Genomic DNA, 21669 nt, shown 5'->3' on the forward strand with positions numbered 1-21669 from the left:
CAATCACATGAAGGAAGTGATGTTGGCATCATATGACCAATCATAAACAAGGACAGGTCTACTAGTGGCAGAGCGGTGTACTTTACAAACAGGAAAACTATATTTTAAATATCCGAAGAGGCTGAACACTCAGTGTATCCTATTTTACAGTATGTGCAGTAGGGTTTGAAGTCGGTAAGCCTACAAAAGCACAATATTAGTAAAGCCAGGAGAGAAAGCTGACATAAAACAGGTGATCTGCTTAAATGAAAGTAGTCTGTTGTTTGTCGTGTAAATCTTGATTCTTTCGCTGTAGGGCTCCATAGGGACTAAGTAGAGCGCTATACAAATACAGGCCATTTACTTTCAGTCGCAAAGCCGTGACGTTAAATGCTGTAACAATTTATAGTACTTGAAATTGAGTGCATTCAAGGTCAGCAAGGTCTCAATTTAAGATTTTCTTATATGAAAACTTAAAATTACTTCCATATAAACTTGCTTTCAGCCAGCAGGGAGATAATTCCTCCTATATTATCGGTTTCTTATTGATCCTCGTCAGGGAAAGATGAAGACTTCAGAGGGGTTTCAGACTTTGTTACCTACAATGTCTTTGTTTTTCACTCAACTCCACTAACATAACATGCCTCCAAACCTTTATCAGACATTTTTAAAACATCCAGCATTAATCTAACGATCTAAGAGACCTGTTTCTGCCTCAGGTTCAGATCTCCTGTGATGTTTGGTTTCCAGGTGTCTCTTTAGCTTGCTTGGTACAATATTTTTGATTAGGAAACTGCTAACAAATGGCACACTGAGGCGAAGTTTTTGTTTGTGTGTTTTCTCTTTAGTTCATTTTCTGTGGTATTTTAAAGACAAAGTGATCAGTTTTATCTTCTCACAGATGTTTTCTTTATGTCATTCGTCATATCTTGTGCAGTAGAACTTCGTATCAATCAAACATTATTCTGAGCTCTCTAAAGACGTCTGACCTCCGTACTCCCTGTGCTCCGAGGCCTGAGGGATCTCCTGGGAATGGTGGTGCCACTTTCCAGAGACGTGATTGATCAGTAGGCGATGGTCTTTGTAGTCACGAGGGCAGCGTGAAAATATCAGTTTACTGATTGAAAGCAAACCGAATACATGTTTTGAGTGTGTCTGCCTCACACTGCAGACACAGTGAGGTTAAAGCTGTGAGTGTATCAGCAGTTATTCTTGCTTTGGTTTCTTGTATTACGTTTGTAACTGTAGCCCAAAAGGAGCCTCTTTTAAATCCAATCCAGGAATTAAAATGTGTCTCATATCATTTTATATTTGGAGCTCATTGATTCTTAAAGCTACATCCGAACATTTTAAATGCTAATGAATGAATAATCGTTTTATTTGTAAACATTTGAACATTTATTGAAGACACTGTTACCAACTCGCTTTAGTCGTATCTTGAGTATAATTAATTTGCCAAGAAGAGATAAAAGAACCAATAATATTTGAGCAGGAACACTTAAACATCAAGTAAATAAAAAAACTTGTTTAAATAATGCTGATTATTCAAACAAGCTATCATGCTGATAGCTGCGGGCCACGACAATAATGCTTTTATGCTTTAGCAGATTTAATCTGGAAACCAAAAGCAGGTTAAAATAAGCCAAAGAAAAACCACCTTGCAGCAGACGCTCTAACATATAGATGATAAGTGATGGGCTCACAGTTGATGACTTTTTTTGAGGGGAAAAAGCATATAAACAAAGCTAAAGATGAGATTTACTGATGGTAAAGGTATTGAAATTCAGATTCTCCATGGAGATGATGTAATATTGTTATCCTGAAATCATTCGGCTGTGATAATGGAGCAATAAAAGCTAGTGTGACAGCCCTAAGGCCTGAAATACAGTGTGTGTGTGTGTGTGTGTGTGTGTGTGTGTGTGTGTGTGTGTGTGTGTGTGTGTGTGTGTGTGTGTGTGTGTGTGTGTCTTTTGAAAGACGGGAATATCTGTGATTGACTGATGGTGACAGTTTTACTCGCACAGGATATGGATGTATTTGTGAAAAAGGAAATCTGGACTACTGCGTTGTGGCATTAATTCACAAAGCTAATGACAGTGGATGTTTAACCTTTTCTATCTTTTCTTTGTACTGGTTTTCTTCTTGTGCTAGGTTAATTTGTTATATAAGATGTAAAATACAGTAAAATTATGATTCAGTTTTTTACCGTCAAATAAAACCAAATGAAAGAAGCTTGTGACATTGCGTGGGAAAGTTGCTGTCGCCGTTAACAACACCACTCTCAGTTGACCTTCTTATGTTCTCGTCTAAATGCGTGTCTGTCTTTTCACTTGTTTACTTAAAGAACTGAATCAGACACAAACTGAAGCACGTCATCTCTGTCGTTCTGACCTGCTGGTGTTTAATTCGTGGCTCTTGGGTTTTAAAGTTGCACTTCTTGATTGGATGGTCTTAACACCCTTTACTAACTGGATTTAAATGCCCCCCCGGTCTATCTGTACCAGTCAAAATGACTTTAGCTGATAGGTCTGACCTTGCGTGGCCCCTCGTTGGTCCTCAGTAGGCACTTTGTGATGGTGTGTTATCATCAAATGAGAAACGCCTGCAGCTTTTCTTCATAGCACGACATGAAAGACTCGCTGGGCAAGTCAAGCGATGAAATGTGAAGCGGTTTCCTCTCTTCTCCCCTCAGCTGACCATTTTGGTTTTTTTTTCCTGTCTCTTTTTATCTCCAGTACGGCCAGTAACTCTCCACGCAGCACCCCCGGCAGCTCTCCCTCCCTGCGGCGCAGGGTCCTCGGGGGAGGCAGGGCCAGTGAGAATGAGGCTGGAGGTGAGAAGAGCAGCAGTGGAGGTGGAGGAGGTGCTGGTTCGGACGGTGCGCTCCCCTCCATACCCTCTGCCTCCTCCCTCTCATCTGCCTACCCAATCGCCTCTCGCCACTTCAGCCGCAATGCCAAGGTAAGTGAAAATATCTGCTAAGGTGAATCGTAGACTGATTGATACAGCAACTGTGACCTCACAAATGTTTTACCGCTGCCATCTTGGTGTTTGAAAATGGACTAACAACCTGTCATAGACACGTTGTTATGCAACAGTCTTCCTTTTTTACTCTAATAATGACCATAATTTATAAAGTGAGCTTCATATTTTATTTAATATGAGCTGAAGCTACTGACATGACCCATAAAGTCATTGGGAAAATGTTTAATGAGGTCACAGAGCAAGTGTGGAGTAGCATCGGTTTCCCATAGACTTCTATAACCAGAGGTTTTTGTGCAAATAAAACAGTCGCCTCTTTGCTGCTCGCCACATGCAGCTTTGAGGCTTGGAGGCTGTGTCCGTGTTCAGTTTGCAGAAATAAAAACGCAATAAACACTTTGCATTTGCATCCAGATTTTCTGAATTGATTGCTAAAAACAATGGTTCTGATCTTCTAATTAGCTTTATCTAATCAGACTAAAGTAATTGTACAATCACCTGTACGTCGTAGCTACATTAAACACACTCGATGATATGCAGAGCAGTTCCCCTCCTTATAAATGCAGCTAGGCTCATGGCAATTTGACGTGAGACTGTCCTTTTATAAGTCACGTATGTCAGCCTCAACCTGTCCATTCACCAATTTCAATCAAATCTTAGCAAAATTCTAGCCCTCCCACTGTATCTGTGCAAACGCCAACCTAAACAGACAGGCACGCCGTCACGTACCTGCCGGCTGAGAAACTGCAGAACAGAATGCAACAAGAAGGAAAGTTGATGCTGAAAGTAGACAGTTTAAATGAAAGTGTTAGACGTGGGAGGTCGCCCACGGTGTCCATCTGCCGTGACACCGTTTCTGTTTTCAACGAGCCAAACGGCAGCAAAGACGAGGAGTTGTAGTCAGGGAGGCTTCAGAGCTGAGCTGAAGGAGACGTGACGCTACAGCACTGTGTGTTTCTGAGTTTTACTTTCATGGCAAACAGCTGCTCTGTGTGTGAGAGATAAACTACGTGATTAAAAAAATGTTTTCATAAACGTTGTCATATTCAAGCGTGTGAAACTGCGTGAAAATGCTAAATGAGACGTACGTTTGTGACTAAATTAAATATGTTATTAAATTATACGTCTAGCCCTTAACTTGATTATCGTTATTTGTAGTGGGGCCCATAATGAAACTGAATCTGACACCTTTGTTTAAACAGGAAGCCATACAACATTTCCTAAAGATAAGCAGTTGTTTCTTTGGCTGTTTTTTAGAATTAAAAAAGTAATCATTCAAGTCTTCTAGAGTCCAGCTTCCCAAAGGTTTTATGAGGGACAGACTGTTCAATGAGCTGCTAGCATCCTGAACATAAAAGGACCATTCATCCTCACCACGTGCCATCAGGAAGCATCCAGTAGTTTTAACTGTATGTAGAATTTATCCACAGCCGGGAAGAGATGGGGAGAGATGGCAGGCATTTAACAAAATGAGACTTGCTCACAGGTTTTCTTACAGCCCAGCTACAGCTGTGTTTTATGAGCCTATGACATGCTCCTGGCATGTTTTGTATTTACGACTACTTTTAATTAAGCTTGCAACATGGTACAAAAACGTCGATACATTAAAAAAACAAAACGCACACAAACAGTGACAGGCAGAAAGTTTCATCAGCTCATGCACCCTGCTTTCACAGTGTGTATATCCAGCTACGTGCCACGCCTCATTTGTGCTGCAGGTAAAAACACATCCAACAAAGGATTAACCTCCATCTAATCCCCCGTCCTCCAGATACATTTTAGGAACTGAGGCGTGCTTCCACATGATGTACTGACACGGTCAGAGGCAGGAGGACAGGAGATGAGGAGGCACAAGTTAGAGAAATGAGAACAGCCTGCTGGTGCTAGCACTGCTGCTCCATCACCGTCACTCGTCTCATAGCTGCAGGCCTGCTTTGATTTCAGGCTAGCAGCATTAGCAGTGTAGCATACCTTCAGTACTGTGAAAGTGAGATTTTGCACAAGTTTTTGCGTTATGGGCCCCTGAAATTTGGAAATTTGACTGATCATAGGTTCTCAATCAGATTAAGATTTAAGACGTTTTCTGGACCTCCATCAAAAATGTTAATTTGATGATCTCCAAGCTGCTTGGCTATCACTTGCTCTGTGACATGGTGCTTTGGTGGAAGAAGCCGACTATCCTTCAGGATTGTAACCCAGAAGCTGATAGTTAGTCAAGTTGTATTATCAGCGCAACAACATACACTCAGGTATACAGTGAGACGAAATATCGTCCTCCTGTAACCCTAACCCTAACCCTAAGATAAACTAAGAATAAGTACAACAGTTTTGTTCTTGAATAGAAATGGAATAAGAGTAGAAAATAATGAGAGTAAATAAATACAATAGTACATAGATGGACTCAAACAGTGTAATACAGAATAGTGCAAGTATTGGAAGTGAGAGGAGAGTGTTATGTAGTCCGAGAAGTGAGTCCAGTGTGGAGGAGGGCAGCGATGCATGGAAATGATTTTTCTTTTTCTAATACTCAAAACTCCAGAATTACTTCACTGAGAAGAGACAGGAAATGCCCGATGGAGGTGTTGCTAAAAAAGGAGCTTCTACAAGTTACTAAACTGTAGAGATTGCTGTCTTAGCCTGCATTGTGAGTCAGTGTGTTTAGTAAGGTCATAAAACGTACAACTGATTGTGTGTTATGTTAGTCCGATTGTGTTTGTGTCAGTTTGATTTGGATAAAGATCTGACCGCATTTCATAAGCAATCAAAGCAGAAATTCCAAAGTGCTGCAGAAGTCTCGTGGTGCTCATCAGAGATTCAAATGGGCGTCTTCATGACTCTGTAAAATTTGATCCAACGCGACGTTTAGTAACCAGTTAGGAAACGGTTCTGCTTCAATCTGGTCACTTAAATATTAACTCTGTGTTTGCCAGACTCAATCTGAGTTTGATTAAATACGCTTGAGTTACGTAATGTCAATAAAAATGGTCTTGAGTCTTCAGTGAATTCACACCATACAATAAGTGAAAGTAAATGTTTATTTTTAGCAGCTCTCACTTCAGCCATGTCAGCTCTTCCAGTGTTGACTCGTTCTTTCAGGAGACTGTAAAACGTTAGCGTGTTTGCCCTGAGTAAATTTACCTAAAGGCGCCTCGGTTCACCTCGTACTCGCTGCAGGCTCATCGCTTTGAGAGAAGCAGCCTGTTACAGCCAAGACGGTTTGTTGCAGCTGCTCAGTGACAATTACCTTTTTTTAAAATAGGGAAGTGGTGAAAGTTTGGACATCCCTTTAAAGCTGCACAACCTCAGCGTTGCATAAAACAGAGTCAAAATGTTCTGTTTCTGCTGTAACTGATTTTCTTTGAGTACTAAATGTTTTCCTTTTTTTCTTTGCAGAAAATGCAGAGCTGGTACAACGTAAGTACACACCCTCTTCTTCTTTAATGCCTTTTTTCATCTTTTACTTCCAGTAGATGAAACTAGTTGACAGTAAAATGATTGGTTTAGTGTGATATTTAAAAATGTGTTAAGTGTTTTTTCTTCTTGATTAAGCAAATGCAAGTGTTACCCAAGATGTTTACTGCTAGGATGGTTGTGAAGTAGAATAACGTGTTCTGTTTTTTCTTTCCTGTCGTCACTCACAGGTTCTCAGCCCCACGTACAAACAGCGGAACGAAGATTTTCGTAAAATCTTCAAGAAACTTCCTGACTCAGAGCGACTTATAGTGGGTGAGCGAAGCATATGACAAAGTGTGCAGTACCACCAGCGCACCACGATTTTATAATCGGCCACGCCGGCCGTGAATAGTCCACTTTCTGAGAGGTTAAAATGATTCCTAGCGCATAGGAATGGGAAGGTCATAAGGAAAGGGAGGACAGAAGATTTAAGGACGTGTGACTCTAAGATGTACAGTACAAGGAATGGTTTGCAGTTGCAACAGGTTTATGGTGCTCAGCTTAGAGCTGCTGCTCGAGTTGAGGTGGTTTTGGGCATCAGAATAGGATGCGTGCTGCATGCCTCCTTGTTACGACGGGGCCCAGAACGTGTCTTAATTGGATTGGGAACAAGAGCTGAAAGAACATACCCAGATAAACAGCAGACGTTGAATCTATCGAAAATCACAAATGTTATTCCTGCGTGCCAACAGCACACAGGTGCTTGAGAAACGCCATCTGTGGTTCCACACTGGTTTCTTTTTGGCTCTGAGAGGAGAACTATGCAGATTTAGTAGATTCAACACACGGAGACGCTCTCGAATGCAGGCCTGCAAAAGCCAGCAGCACATAGCACCGACAGTTAAAGCCCTTTTTGTAGGTTGAATGCCAGTTGGTTGAAAAGTCTGCTTGAGTTGAAAGGAAGTGACATTAGTTCACCACAAAGAGGAAGGCTGCGATTAAACCATCAAGGATCAAAAAGCTCCGTGTGAGAAGCAAAGACGTAGGCTGCGAAGTGAAACTCGCTTTCACTTCACTACAAAGAATTTCTTTGTGTTGTATGACTTGGGTCTTCTCTAACGACCAATAGCATGACAGACGTGAACAGCAGTTCTTCACGTCACTGATGCTGTACAAATGTTTCCCAGGTGTCAGTGCTGGACGTTTGAGTCTTTAGCCCCTTTTTCCATTAGTGCTTACTTAGATCGACTGGGTTTCCACTGCAAACCAGTACTACCTACTATGTGTTTGTTGTCATAGCAACGCGTGTCCCACAAAAAGGTGGACGTCGAGTCAAGAGTATACCTGCTGCTCAGTCTGTGGCTTTTCGTCTGACTCTGGGACCACAGCGTTGGTTTTGTAGCCATTTCCCTCGTTGCTGAGACGCTCATGACTCATCGAGTGATGCTGCTGGCCAGCCAATCGGTGGCATGCAATCTGATGATGTCATAATTTAGTACCTGCTCGCTTGGAATCCCGGGCAAGCAGATACTAAAGGTCACAGGACCCGGTACCTAATGGGAGAACCGTGAAAACTGTGGCGACCCGTGGCGAGTCGAGCCGTGTAGGTACTAATGGAAAAGGGCTTGTGAGTCTTGTTTGCTGCATCATCAGCTCCTGTTGGACCACAGGCTGATGCCATAATGATGCCGTAGACTCTCTGTAAGAGTTTCAGTCATTTTTCTCTGCTTAAAGCCAAGTGGTGTTTACAACCTGTCTGACATTCATCTGTGGCAGCGATTTTTGACAACATTTATTTCCGTCTGTCTTTTCTCAGACTACTCCTGCGCTCTGCAGAAGGATATTCTGCTTCAGGGACGCCTTTATCTGTCAGAGAACTGGCTGTGTTTCTACAGTAACATCTTCCGCTGGGAAACCACTGTAAGCTACACTGTGTACACTGGCGCACACCTTCTGCAAACTAATTAATGTCACACCTGCAATCTGATAAGAGTGAAGTTTGCAGATTAATAAAGATGGTCTCTGCGAGATAAGAGCGGCGCACGCTGTAAAGCTTTCTCCTCTCTGCTTGTTGGTTCAGATCACCATCCTGCTGAAGGACGTTACCTCTATGACCAAGGAGAAGACTGCCAAGCTCATCCCAAATGCCATCCAGATCAGCACTGACAACGAGAAGGTCAGAGTCAAAGACGAATAATAAAAGAGACGCTTTGATTTACGAGTACATTCTGCAGCGGTTTAACCGTTGATAGTGTCAGCTGTTGATACGGTTCACTTCAAACTGTTAGAGAAGCGTTATGAAACGAGCTGACTCGGCTCGATCTTCACCGGCCGTGACGAGGCAAACGGAGGGAAACCATCCGTCAAACCTGTTCTCACATTTTTGTTCTCTCTCCCTCCTTTTCTTCCTCCCCTCCTTTCTGTTCTGTTGATAATCACCCTCTCAGCATTTCTTCACATCTTTTGGCGCAAGAGATCGCAGCTACATGATGATTTTCCGCCTGTGGCAGAACGCACTGCTGGACAAGGTACAGCCTCCTCTCCCACCCTCCTGCTGGTTTGTGCTGCTGAATGTCGTCACACAGCCCGTAGTTATCATCTCAGAATAGACCAGGGTGTCAGGAAGTGTGGTCGTAAATACAGGGCTGACAGAGCAGTTTCAATTACTGTTATCTGCTGACTTTTCTGCTCTGAGCGTCTGTGCAGAAACACAGCTTACTATTAACTCACATGGTAGAGAAAATAATGGCTGATTACTCTTTCCCTGGAAAAAACCAAACTAATCTAGTAGATTTAGTTTAGTTTAGATAGATCAGACTTAGTTTATCCATAATGTGATTGACCTGGACCTCTGGTTTCATGAGATGAGAATGAACGGCCCTCTGAAACAAAATATTAAGGATGTCACATCATCATAAACCAGTTTACAACAAGAATGCAGCTGCTTCCACCACAGCCAGCTGCTTATTGTGCATACATGTTTCTGTTGTGGTGTAGCTGCACTCACAGCATCTAGTTATTGTTCGGAAACAATTCCTGTAATAAATCCTTAACAGACCAATCAGCATTCAGCAGAATATTGAGCTTTTATGCTTTGAATTAGCTTCAAGAAAAACAAGTTTATTACATTTTGAAAAAATTGATACTTTTTTTTTCTTCCAGCGGTTTAAGATAAGCTAAGAAAAAGTGTGTAAAGAATTTGAGCCATTTAGTTTCATTGACATCCTTCATGAACAACTTTCAATGCTGTCGGCTGCCGACATGCCAGTGTCTGTCAGCATTAAAGCACCTGCAGTGGGAATAAAAGTTGGGCTGAATATCTCCGTTTTGTCATTTCTGCCCCAGAATGCTGACTACTGTTGGCTCCCTTTTAGCGAATCAACACTTGATTCCACTTTGGCCTTTCAGCAGTATTGACATCCTGAACTTGAACAATTTGCTTTTATTTACGCTCCTCTGAGCAGAAGGAGGCTTCTGTTTTTAGAGATTTACAGCCCTGCAGCGTGTACAGGTGTTTACACATCTTGTGTTTTTTACTTTAATTTAAGATTTCATCTCGATATTTGCAGCATGAAACAGATGGAAAAATGAAACACTGCATGCTGGTCACACAACTGAGACTCATAAAACACAAAACTTTGAAAATGTTACAGCAAGGTGGGATAAAAGTGTTTTTTCTTTATTGTCATTTTTCCCCTGAGGTGAGCACCGGTGTGTTCATTTATAATAACTGTGGTGTTTTTCAGTAACACAGCAGCTGTGCTCTGAATGGGCCACATGGCACTATATTTACCGTCGTCTCAGACGGAGTCGTAAAGTGTCCAACATGTTTGCACAATTGATTTCGATTCAAGGCTCATTGAGAATCAATAAAAAGTCCCACACTCTGTTGCACAGTGGACATCCCAGACTAATGCACACACACTGATAGATTTTGGCTGTCACACAAATCCCACCGCCTGCAGCAGCTGTTTCTACACTTGCAGTTTGACAAGACAAAGAGCTGCAGAGTGAACCGCGCAGGAACGTGCATGATTAAATATCTGTATTTTCTGCAGTCTCTGTCCCCCAAAGAGCTGTGGCACATCGTGCACCAGTGCTACGGCACTGAGCTGGGCCTCACGAGCGAAGACGACGACTACGTCTCCCCCACCGCTGAACACATGAACGGCCTGCTGTGAGTGTCTATATGTAACCACCTCTAGTTATAGATGTGCGAGTTATTTGAGTCTTAGCCATGTTAAAGCTGAAAACCTGCTTTTATTTTTTCCTCGTGTCACATTTTTATTGTTGGGTAAAGTTCTGCACCTCAGCAGAAATGGTCTTTTTTTTCTTTTTCTTTTTAATTGCATGTTTTAGAAAACACGACTTTCTAACGCCGTGGTGGTTTGTCACATTCACATAACTGATGTTTTTGTAGATACCGTTGAAAAAGACACAATATGCATCCCTGTCAGTGAGATTTAAGTTTGTGTGTTACATCTATAGTTAATTGGCAGTGACAGAGGCTATAATAGTAATTTTATTGTGGTTAATGGCTTAAACAGAAGAAGGCATGACAGACATGCTTATTAGCCATCATATAAACATACATGTAGCTTTGTCACTTTTCCATCTTTTTAAGCAAACAAGAAGACTCTGGGTTGTTCTCTAACAGATGTTTTTCCCTTTCCCTCGCTGCGACCTTCCTGTTGCCCTGTTCTCCAGGCCGGGAGAGGAGTCGGGGTCGGTCACAGATCTGTTGGACCTGAGCTCAGGATCTGTTCCCTCCGCGGGCAGCTCTCCGCCTCCGCTGGTGCCGTGCAGTTTAAGCAGTCCTCCTTCAGCTGCCAGCCTCAGCGGATCCTCTCCGCCCTCCTCTGCCTCCTGTCTGCCCGTAGAGGTGCCCTCCTTGTCGGGAAGCAGGCTCGGCTCCGAGCCCCTCGAACCCAGTCCACCCAGCTCACACAGCTCGCTGCCATCCACCACCACCACCAACGCCTCTGCCTCTATCTCCGCCTCCGCCCCGGCCTCTGCTGCTGCCTCTTTTGTGAGTGTTCTTCACATTCAGAGTATTTAATATGCAAGACGTGGCTGTCTGTTATACCTGGAGGGAGAGCTGGGAAACAGAGCCAGCTGACCTTTGCTCTGCATGTTGAAACTGAATCTTTTGAATCTGTATTTGATGAAACACACCTGAAGCTAAAGGCAGCTTATTTAAACACAGTGAAGTTTTGGGCCCTTTTATTCCCACGTTTGATTCATTACGATTATTTGTTCTAATTTTTCAGCTGTTCATCGATTGAGCAAATCCAATCAGACACACTTATGTAACTGGATCCAGGATGTAAAAACCGATTAACGGGACCGGATTATTGCGATGTCGCAGATTAGCGTGCTGGGTTTCTGTGTCTTATTAATTGGTGTCTATCATTGAGCTGTTTTATTTTGTATTGTGCTTATTTTATCTACTGTTATCTATCCTGTTTTCAATGACTTGAATACTTGATCTTAAGTTTTATTATGTTTGCTCTTGTTCTTTAGTCCTCTGTAAGCACTTTGAACTGCGCCAGCCGGCATGAGGGTGCTGTACAAATAACAGGCTAGAGGGGAGTAAACATGATGGGGATGGTTCCCAATAGATGTGAGAATTTCTATTTTCTATTATATCAATTAAAAAAAAAAAAAGCAAATAATTAGTCGATTCAATGATTTAGTGTGCTTTACCCAAAGATAAGAATTACATCTACTTTTATGAGCATATTCAGGAGGAAAAATAATAACGAGACCTCCAGGCAAGAAGGAATTGATGGGAAATATTTGTGTAGTCGTTCTGCATTCGTCTCTGTGTCCAATCAGCCAAAAGCAGCTGCTGCGGTTGTTTCTCTGCAGCCGTTATCTCGACGCTGACGGAGTGAATAAATGCAGCGCTGTGTCAACTCTGTGCCGGTTTCACATTAATTGGATGGCTACGCGGTATGCCTGCCCAGGCCACATCAGCACGAGGCCAGCCTCGCTGTGAGGCTTCTCAAGTCATATGACAATGGGGTGATCTCCCTGCAGACCCCTCGCTAACTGTCTTCCCATGTGCTCTTTCTACCCCCCCCCGCATCAGACTCTGGAAGAAGGCGGAGACAGCCTGTCCGAGTCAGCCAATCACATGCTGCCCCCACCAACTGCCAGTCTGGGAAACCTCTCGTCATTGGACATCACCAACGATGAGGACCTGCCCACAGACCCCAGCAACTCGTCTGACACACAGGAAGAGAGTGAGTGTCGTTTGGGCAAAGAGACCACAAGAAAAGAGATTTAATTTGAATGACGTGCTTTGGAATCTGTCGGTCGGCATAAATGTCATCTAAAACCTAATTCTGATAACATCTTAGAGCTTCAATAAGACTCAGAGGTACCTTTATGTAGGTAATAAATGATATTAAATTGGTTTCCTGCCCTCCTGATCTCAGAACAATAACTCTTTGCTTCGCCGCACGTCAGCAGTGAATGCAGGTTTTGTAAACATGGACATGCTGTACTTTGTCTCACTTCAGTTAAATGTGACCTGAACCAAACTGAAAAGGTTCCCCGATCAGCTGACACACCTACAATCACCAAGCTGAGCGTGTTATATGGTGCTGTAGACGTTTACTTTACATCTCTTCTGCTGACTCTTGGCTTCACATTTGTTTGTTCTTGGACTCGGCTAGAGTGGCTTTGCATGATTCACTGTTCAAAATAATCCTTATTATACTTACACTGGGCCTTACTGTAAGTTTAAGCTAACATTTTTGCGATTGGCTGTTGCTCATTAACAGGTTTAACAGCAGGTGGGTGTGGCTTATGTGCCTGAGATGGTCATATTGATATCCTCGCTCTGTGAACTAACAATAATGGGAAAAACATAAAGATGAGTGTTCAGAGCAGTCGGGTTACTTATTGAGAACATCCAAAAACTGTCCTATAAAAATGCAAAGATATAAAAAACACATGTAACCCAAAGTTAACAGTGTTTGGTCGAGCTCTGCCTTTAGTGACACTGTGGCGCGCCTGCTCGTGAACAAAGCAAACCTCCGTGGTGGAGGTAAAGATTTTGTAGAAAATAAGTCACACATCAAAACAAACTTTTCTTTGGCCCTGCAGGTGAGGTGGAGGCGTTCTGCGCTGACCTTAGCGGGCGGCTGCTCATCAACACGGCGGTCCGCATGAGCGTGGACAAACTGCATGACCTGCTCTTCTCTGCTGACACGCACTTCATCCAGCACCTCTTCTCCCAGCGACACTTCACTGGTAGGTTACAAACACTCCTGAGAGTCAGGCCTGATGACTCATTCGTGTCATTTCGGTGGATTTCCATGATGTTTAATTGCTTCTTTTTTTTTAACTAAATAAATAGATAAAGGTGAACTGGGCTGAATCTGCTGCAGTCATGCAGATGCACAGTTTCATCTCAGCAGTCATGTTTTAATTGTAGTTTAATCTCTAAATAATAGCTTAGCCATACTCTGAGTCCCTTCTGCTGTTAACCGTGTAGCTTTGCTGGATGATGTCATGCTCTAATGTTGCCCACAGTTAACTTCACTAACCTCCACAGTGCTTGTATGAACTTGTTGCAGGAAGTTAAGTGTGACAGAGCGAGTTTTTCCTGTTGTGACACTAACAGTTAAGGTTTGCTCATCTGCTGGTAGCTGTAAATAAGTTCATTCACTCTTATTCTCAGTTTGCTGATATTTGACCTGCCAGCGTTAATTTTTGTAGCTCCAGTGTTTGAAATGAAAATAAAACAAATTCACCTGGAAATCTGATTTTGGGGATGTGATTACTGTTGTGACGCTGCTGAAGCTTACCGTGTGTCCCACTGATGAGCTGCTGAAAAACCTGCTCCTCTTCTTTTTGCTGCGTCACTTTTTCTGTTTAGAATAGATTTCAACTTTGTTGTCATTGCACATGTTACAGGTACAAGGCAACGAAATGCAGTTTGCATCCATCCAGAAAGTGTTTTAGCCATAATATAGATGTATTACAAAATATATATTAGCAATAATATAGATATATTACAGAAATGGGTCTATTATGGGTATGTTACAATGTACACGGTATGAAGGTGTGTTGTGAACATGCTATAACTATAAGTATGTACAGGCTGTAGTGAGTGTACAAGCTATGTACAGGATATAAATGTGAAAACTATACAGAAATATGAAATATGCAAGTTATAAACAGTTGTACAATTATAATGTTTGATAAACTGGCACTCAGAGTTGCCTTTGCTTTCATTTGTTGTATATTTTAGTGTTTCTCTGTGAAGCTGAGATGAAAGTGAAGCTGTGAAGCTGATCCAGCCGCTGGCTGTCCCAGTTGGAGGCCCAGCTCGCTGAGGGACATTTTGTAGCTCTAATTGGGGCCTTCCTTCCTTTCTTTCTTTCTTTGTGTAAAGGAGCGTGCATTGACTCTCTCTCCTCGCTCTCGCGCTCTTTCCTTTTCATTCATAAATTCGGAGCCTCGCGTGTTCTCTTTTTTGTCTCCCATTTTCACTGAGTCTCTCGGGCCCTCTCGTTACGCTTGTTCTCCCTCCCCTTCAGACCTGTCGGTGGGTGACTGGCAGCAGGACGGCAGCAGTGGGAACACCAGCCGTGTGCTCAGCTACACCATCGCCCTCAACAACCCCCTTGGCCCCAAGACCGCCCCTGTGGTGGAGACGCAGGTCAGTCGTCAGCAAACAGCGAACTTTTTTAGCTACATTGTGTAGAAACTGGAGGGGAGGTTTTATTTTGTATTGATGCTTCTACTAGCTCTAATTTAAGATATGAGAGTATGGTAGTACTCGGTGTTATTACACTTCAATCATTTTGAGTCAGTTTTTTTTTTTGTTTTGTTTTTTTTGTTTGTTTGTTTTTTAAACCTGTCCCGTTTGGTTCTTTTGCCATCAGAATTATTGTCTAAAGGCGAAGAAAGATGCCCAACGGATTTACTTTACCAAATGGACCATCCCAGCCTTGCCGTAATGGTCCATTTGATTTACCTTTTATTGTTTATTTTATTTTATTTTATTTTATTTTTTTTACTTGCTAGATACGGGACAGGGGAAAAGAAAAGGGAGAAAGAAAGAGGGGGGAAAAAACAAAACAAAACAAAAAAAAAACAGCGGAGAAGAGGGACGGGGATAAAGGGCAAAAAACAAAAACCAACAAAATAAGCAGACAAAAAATACATATATCGATCACCTGGATCACCTGTTGAGAAAGAAAAAAGAAAACAAGCAGAAGAAAACGAGAGTAATAGAATAAACAACATCACAATGATATATGGGAATATAACACTAAATACTTAATATTAAACATTATTGTGCAGCACGTAAGATCGACAGCGCACAGTGTGCTTTGAGGTAGGAGCCAAAAAGGGTGTAGTTTGTGTGTGTGATCACCTGTGTGTACACCTGTGAGCATGAGCGCGCTTGTATTTAAAAGGTTCCTTAATGTAATGATCTGCTAGAGGGTGTGGGGGGCCACAGTCCCATCCTCCAGGGCATGAAGCAGGTATGGAGGAGATCAAAACTCCAGACATCCAGAGGCCCCCAGAACACAAGAGACCAAGGAAGACCAACAGAGGGGCAGCTGCGCCACTGTCCCAGAAAGAGCTGAGGAGAGTCCCAGATGAGGGGTCACTCAGCAGCCGCAGAGCAGAAGCCAGGGGGGGTTGCAGTGACGTGCCCGTGAGCTCCGCCGGCAGCCAGCTGTGCCTGAGTGACCGAGCCCCAGGCCGAGAGGCCGAGGGCACCCCACCCCCGAAGTGGCCCGAGCGAGCCCCAGGTTCCAGGCCCCGATAAGCAGCCACCAAGGAGTGAGCCGGTGTGTACCCGGACGCCCACCCCCGGACACAAAGAACCACCAACGCATCGATGTCTGAGGGCGTCTGCCACCGGCAGGGGAAGTGGTGGGGGGAGATAGGCCTCCAAACCTTGGAGGGCCTGAGATGTCCCCAGAGAGGTGGCGTCTGATACCCGACCTGACATATAGACACAGACATACAGGCACACACAGATACAAACATCCATTCCCACCCTCATGCTCTCATAGGCAATTACTCCACACTCACCCAATGTGGAGACAGACATAAAGAGACGCTGTACACACAATCACACTCCCCAAGCGTACTCTAAGAACCGGGTCTAGGTACCCTTGCCCCTGGAGGGGGAAACTGCACCCAGACCCACGTGGTGTTACCCTTTTCCCTGCAGTGGGGAGAAGCAGACTGCCCCGACTCCGCAGCAGCAGGGAGGCCCCACACACCAGACCCCAGTCGGACGGCCAACTCCTCCTCCTAGCCCCCCCGCTCCAGCAGGCCGCAGAGACCGGGGGTGTGAGAAGACTCCAAACCTCCCTCCACCCGCTCATATGTAGTGTTGATGTATATGTGTTCTAAGGTGCAATTAAAACCCAGGAGGGCATGGAGCTACCTGCCAGAGAGCAGCAGGTAAGCGCATAGCCCCTCCTGATAGCCCTCAATGTCTACGTGTATTTAAAATTGAGAGGTGGGCAACGACGCCAGGGGTGAGGTGTACACCCTGATGGTAATTTGGAGTCCGTGTTGTGAGCCCACCCCCAAGATCCTATATGTATGTGTTATGAGAGTGTGAGTAATGTGAATGTCTAAGTTGTGAGATAAAATTGAGGCAGAGGCAGCCAGAAGGGGACAGAGGGGGGGGGATGCCTCCTCTGCACCCTGGTGACACACCCCTACCCCAAGGCCCTGCATGTGTGGGTGATTGTGGTGGAGCGGGAAGAGGGAGGCAGCTGGAGATGGGGAGGGAAGAAAGGGAGGGGCAAGTTGCCCCTCCCTGGGGCCAGCTCCCCCGCTGACCCCAGTAGGCACCCCCATGCTCTGCAACCCGCCAGGGAAAGGGGGCCCAGGCCCATCCGGACCAGGGCCCAGTGCAGCAGCGCCACCCGGCCCCACAGAGCCCGGGACAGCCCACCCGGGCTCTGTGGGTCAGTTTAACTTTTTAATTGAATTTGGAGACGTGTTCTGTCGGACATATTAGCATTTGTAGCATTCTGAGCTGTTGACTCATCACTTGAACACATTTAGACGTGATTGTTCGAAACTTTAGTTGTGTTTAATATAAAAATCCTCTATTTCGAGAACCTGTGCGAGTGGAATACGAGCACAAAGGAAGCAGGATAGGTGGGCTTTAATATTATCACTTTGATGATGATGTTGGTGTAATTATTATATTTAGGGAGCATAATAACTGACAGTTTAACTACTGTGAGAGAGCAGTTGGATTGCTAGCTCTGTAGCATGTTTGATGCAGGTGTCGCATCAAACATGGGAAACTTGCAGCAGCATTAGTCAACAAACTGCAACTAGCCAGAGAAGAGCTCAATAGATTTGCTGATAAATCAGAGTGGGGCTTCAGAGGGAACCACAGAGTGCATATAACAGATGCAGCCACATGATTACCAGTGTTGTTTTGTCATGTTTAACATGAAGCACTGACTCAGAAAGGTTTTGACATACAACTGTGATGTTTAGGTTTTTGGGTTTTGGGTTTTTTTGGGGGTGGCGGCTCTGTGTTGGATTCACTTCCTGCCTGTAGTTTTTACATGGAGTGAAAAACATGGATCCTGCATTGCACTAAAAATCCACCTCCACCTTCTGCCTGCTTACAGACGCTGCAGAAAAGCAGCGCCCGGGGCGAGTGCTACGTGGTGGACTCGGAGGTCATCACCTCAGGCATCCCATACCAGGACTACTTCTACACCGTCCACAGATACTGCCTCACCTCCATCAACAAACACAAGAGCCGACTCAGGTTTGTGCGCTCGTGGAGGTCGCCCGGCTTGCTCTTCACGCTCACACGGTGTCACTTTAGAGCCACAGCCGAGCAAACAAATGAAGAACTGAAGAAACACTCGAGTTTATTTATGCTAGATTAAAGCAGCAGCCTGCACTCTATCAGACAGGCTCCTTACTGAAAACACTGTTGGACTCGCCGCTGGTTTACTTTATGATACTGTGACTGATAACGTTCACTCCGTGATTAGATAATAATCCAATCGAGTACACTTCACTTTGTAAATTCATAACTTCCATTGCTCTAAAAGAAACGGGCAAGTCGCAGAATATCCAGTTTAAAAAAATAAAATAAAAGCAGTTATTAAAGGAAATAAGATTTCAACAGAGCGCTGCGCCGTCTGTCTGTCCCTGATAAATGAGGGCATCCAAACACGACAACATGAGCTGAGCAGGTCGACAAACACGACAGCAGACGAGCAGTAGAAGAAGTCATGATTACATAAGTGGCTACAGGCTAATATTCTGTTAGCTTCCAGTGCTCGAATCAGTCCTTATTATGAAAATGCTGTTAGAATAATAAACAGCCGACGTACCGGAGACGCTGCTTAGCACGGCTAAAATGAACCACAGGACGGAGTTTGCAGCCCATGGGTGAAGCCACCGTGAGATCATCACCCATTGGTGTCGAATGCTGTCAGTCAGATAATCCGTTAAAGAGCTCAAAGAGGCCCCACCAGCACACACGGTGAAGCGTGAGGTCCACTTTTAACGATTAAACGCAGTGGAAAAGCTTAACGGACTCAGAAAACCTCCAAAAGTCTGAAAACACAGACAGACCGAAGCCTCGTCAGGCCAGCTGTTTTCACCAAACACCAAAGAAACTTGGTTTTATTTAGTCTTAAAAAATAATAATATTTTGTTTAATTTCTGCTCAGCCTGTGAGCATGACTGTGATAGAAATGGCACTCCACATGTCTGAAGTCTTGACTGTAGCATTCCCAGACTGAAGAGCATTTTTCAGCATTTTCCACCAAAAGCAGCAGACGGTAGTTTCTCAATAGACCGTTATGCAACGTGGCCTGAAGACAGCTTAGCTGAAGTAAGAGCGGTGGCTCTCGTGTTCCCAGTTATCTTCATCTCAAGCCCAAATGCAGCCAAGTTCATTCTGCTTGAGGCTGTAAATACTCCTCCTGGTACATGAACCTAATTATGAGATGTAGGTTGTTTTGACAGATGTCTTTCCCAAGAAATTGTGTGAGAAGTTCCCACCTGGAGAGCGTTAACATTAAATATGCTCTCTGGATTCATTCATAACCAACTTCAAACATTAATATTCTGGCATACATCGAAGTTTGACGTCTGTGACGTAGAGTAACAGGAACATGCGTGGGTACCTGCATGTTTCGTCCATTTTCTGTCAATGCTCTTTAAAAAAAAAAAAAAAAGCATTGTGGGTCAAATATCGAGTCATATCACCATGTGGGGTAAGTTTGTACTTTAAAACATTTACACAAAGCCACACTTTGTCGTTTAACCTGAAAACGGTATCAAAATCGCGCCTGTTTTGGATTTTTAACATCCTCCCGATTCAGAGCTCGACTCTTTAGTCATAGTTGTACTTGCATATTTCCCTGAACTTGATGCAGTTCTTTGGAAGACTAAAACATGCTGGCTTGCTAATTTCGTGAAATGCTCTTATGCAAACGGAAATGTGAGTTTGAATTATCAGATCAGACTCTGTAGAAAATGTAAGAGGCCCTATGTGACGTTATGAACTGAGAAAAGTCCTGATTAACACCAAAGTGATGCAGCGCAGGTTTAACTAAAGACCTCTTCTTTCCAGAGAATAAAAATGATGCTTAAAAATGTTGTGCATGCTTTAAGCGTTCCTTTGCGTCTCCTCTGGCAGAGTTTCCTCAGACATCTGCTACAGGAAGCAGCCGTGGAGCCTGGTGAAGGCGCTGATCGAAAAAAACACCTGGAGCGGCATCGAAGAGTACTACAAACACATGGGTGAGTCAGGGCGGCCGAGCCGCTGCGTTCAACAGAGGCTGAGAGAAACAAACAGGAAATGCTTAATTTAAAAGAAAAAAGGATGCTTCCTGCTGCAGATCAGAGAGATGGAGGATTGATGCGGTTTGTAATGTGGCCGCGAGCTGTTTATCTACAACTTCAGGTTCTTTGAACAGAGAACGCTTTGAGAGCTGATAACGTTTGATAGTTTGCTCTGAATACAAGTTCACTGTGTTCAGCGTGGTGCAGTGTGAGACAACAGAAGCAAAGTGCATTCAATTTATATTCAAATGACTCAAATGTCAACAAATCTTTAGGTAATCCATTTCATGTAGGCTTTGTTTACCTGCTGCAGTGAGTCCACGCAGCCCCCTGGGGGCCTGTGATGGTACTGCAAACAGACCACGAGCAGTCAACTAATATTCTTAAGTCTTCTTTAAATAAAGAAAAAGGAAAAAAATCTAATTTCTTGGATTAAAAAGTGTGAAGATGATGCAAGGAGCAGAGATGTTGAAGGTAGAAGCTGTGAAGAAGAGGGTGGAGTGGGTGGAGATGAGCGTCAGGAGTGATTTGTGACAGAAGGATGGCAGGAAGAGAGAAAGGGAAGTTTTGTGAGATGACAGTGGGTCTGCTGTGATCTATGGTTGGGAGACGGTGGCATTGACAGGGATGGGGAGGCGGAGCTTGAGGAAAAGAGGAGGAGACTCCTGCAGTGATGGATCTGTTTTTAAATAAAAACAAAATTTTATTTCAGGTTTTATAGTTTTGAATTTAAATATTTACATTTTCTAAAGAAGCTGAACTGATGGGGAAGCTTCACTAGAACTAAACCTGATCTTGAGTCTGAGCTCATCCTGCAGCTCTGTTAATAACTATAAAGGTCTTAATATGGAGAATAAAACTGTTGATGGGGAATTAAATTACGTGAATCATTAGAAGCTGAATGAGAAAACATGTTATCACTGTAATGATATTATGATGACAGTAACTCATTTTCTGCTTGTGCGCTGAGTGTAGTGGATGTTTAGGTGGGCCTCACACTGTCCACAGATAAACAAGACATGGGCGCTGACAGAGAGCATTCAAGCTCAGATCAGAGCGGAGATAGCAGAGCTTACATTCTGTCACGCCGTCACAAGCTCCAGCCTGTAATCACGGGCAGACGTACACATTTTTCTGTACGTGTCTGGTCGTCTATGGAGCTTTTAAAGAAATCTCCTGGACTTCTGCGTGTGCACTGATACTTTATGTAAAAGACAAACTGGAGCCATTAAGTTCATTTCTGTTTAACGGGGGCTGCCAGTCTCACTTTCCAAGGTTTCAAATATAGCTTTTATTTTGGATAACGTTCTTGAAACTGCATCAAATTTGAACTTTACTGCTGTCAGAATAAGAAATCACTCTGAAGACGAAGAGATGAACAACACAAATTTAGTTTGACTTCATATAAGAAAGTTTTCCCTCAGATAAGCAGGAACCGCTGCAGACGTCAGTTCAGCGCTGCTCTCCATCCCTGAGCAGCACATTAAT

General features: G+C 43.7%; 1 protein-coding gene across 4 annotated transcripts in view; it reads left to right on the forward strand.

The window, feature by feature from the left end:
• The window catches only part of gramd1a (GRAM domain containing 1A), a 41889-nt gene that overhangs the window by 13191 nt on the left and 7029 nt on the right, over window positions 1–21669 (forward strand). For 3 of the 4 annotated variants that reach the window (XM_063484630.1, XM_063484628.1, XM_063484631.1), the window contains exons 2-15: window positions 2715–2940; window positions 6355–6375; window positions 6603–6687; window positions 8171–8274; window positions 8435–8530; window positions 8802–8882; window positions 10413–10531; window positions 11062–11383; window positions 12449–12602; window positions 12882–12962; window positions 13471–13617; window positions 14910–15031; window positions 18000–18142; window positions 20036–20139. In XM_063484630.1, coding sequence (XP_063340700.1) covers window positions 2715–2940; window positions 6355–6375; window positions 6603–6687; window positions 8171–8274; window positions 8435–8530; window positions 8802–8882; window positions 10413–10531; window positions 11062–11383; window positions 12449–12602; window positions 12882–12962; window positions 13471–13617; window positions 14910–15031; window positions 18000–18142; window positions 20036–20139 — 1805 coding nt within the window. The remainder of the gene's footprint in view (window positions 1–2714; window positions 2941–6354; window positions 6376–6602; window positions 6688–8170; window positions 8275–8434; window positions 8531–8801; window positions 8883–10412; window positions 10532–11061; window positions 11384–12448; window positions 12603–12881; window positions 12963–13470; window positions 13618–14909; window positions 15032–17999; window positions 18143–20035; window positions 20140–21669) is intronic. The other variant, XM_063484629.1, reaches the window with a different exon arrangement.

The sequence above is a fragment of the Pelmatolapia mariae genome, linkage group LG10_11 (genome assembly GCF_036321145.2).
Source record: "Pelmatolapia mariae isolate MD_Pm_ZW linkage group LG10_11, Pm_UMD_F_2, whole genome shotgun sequence".
Lineage (NCBI taxonomy): Eukaryota > Metazoa > Chordata > Actinopteri > Cichliformes > Cichlidae > Pelmatolapia > Pelmatolapia mariae.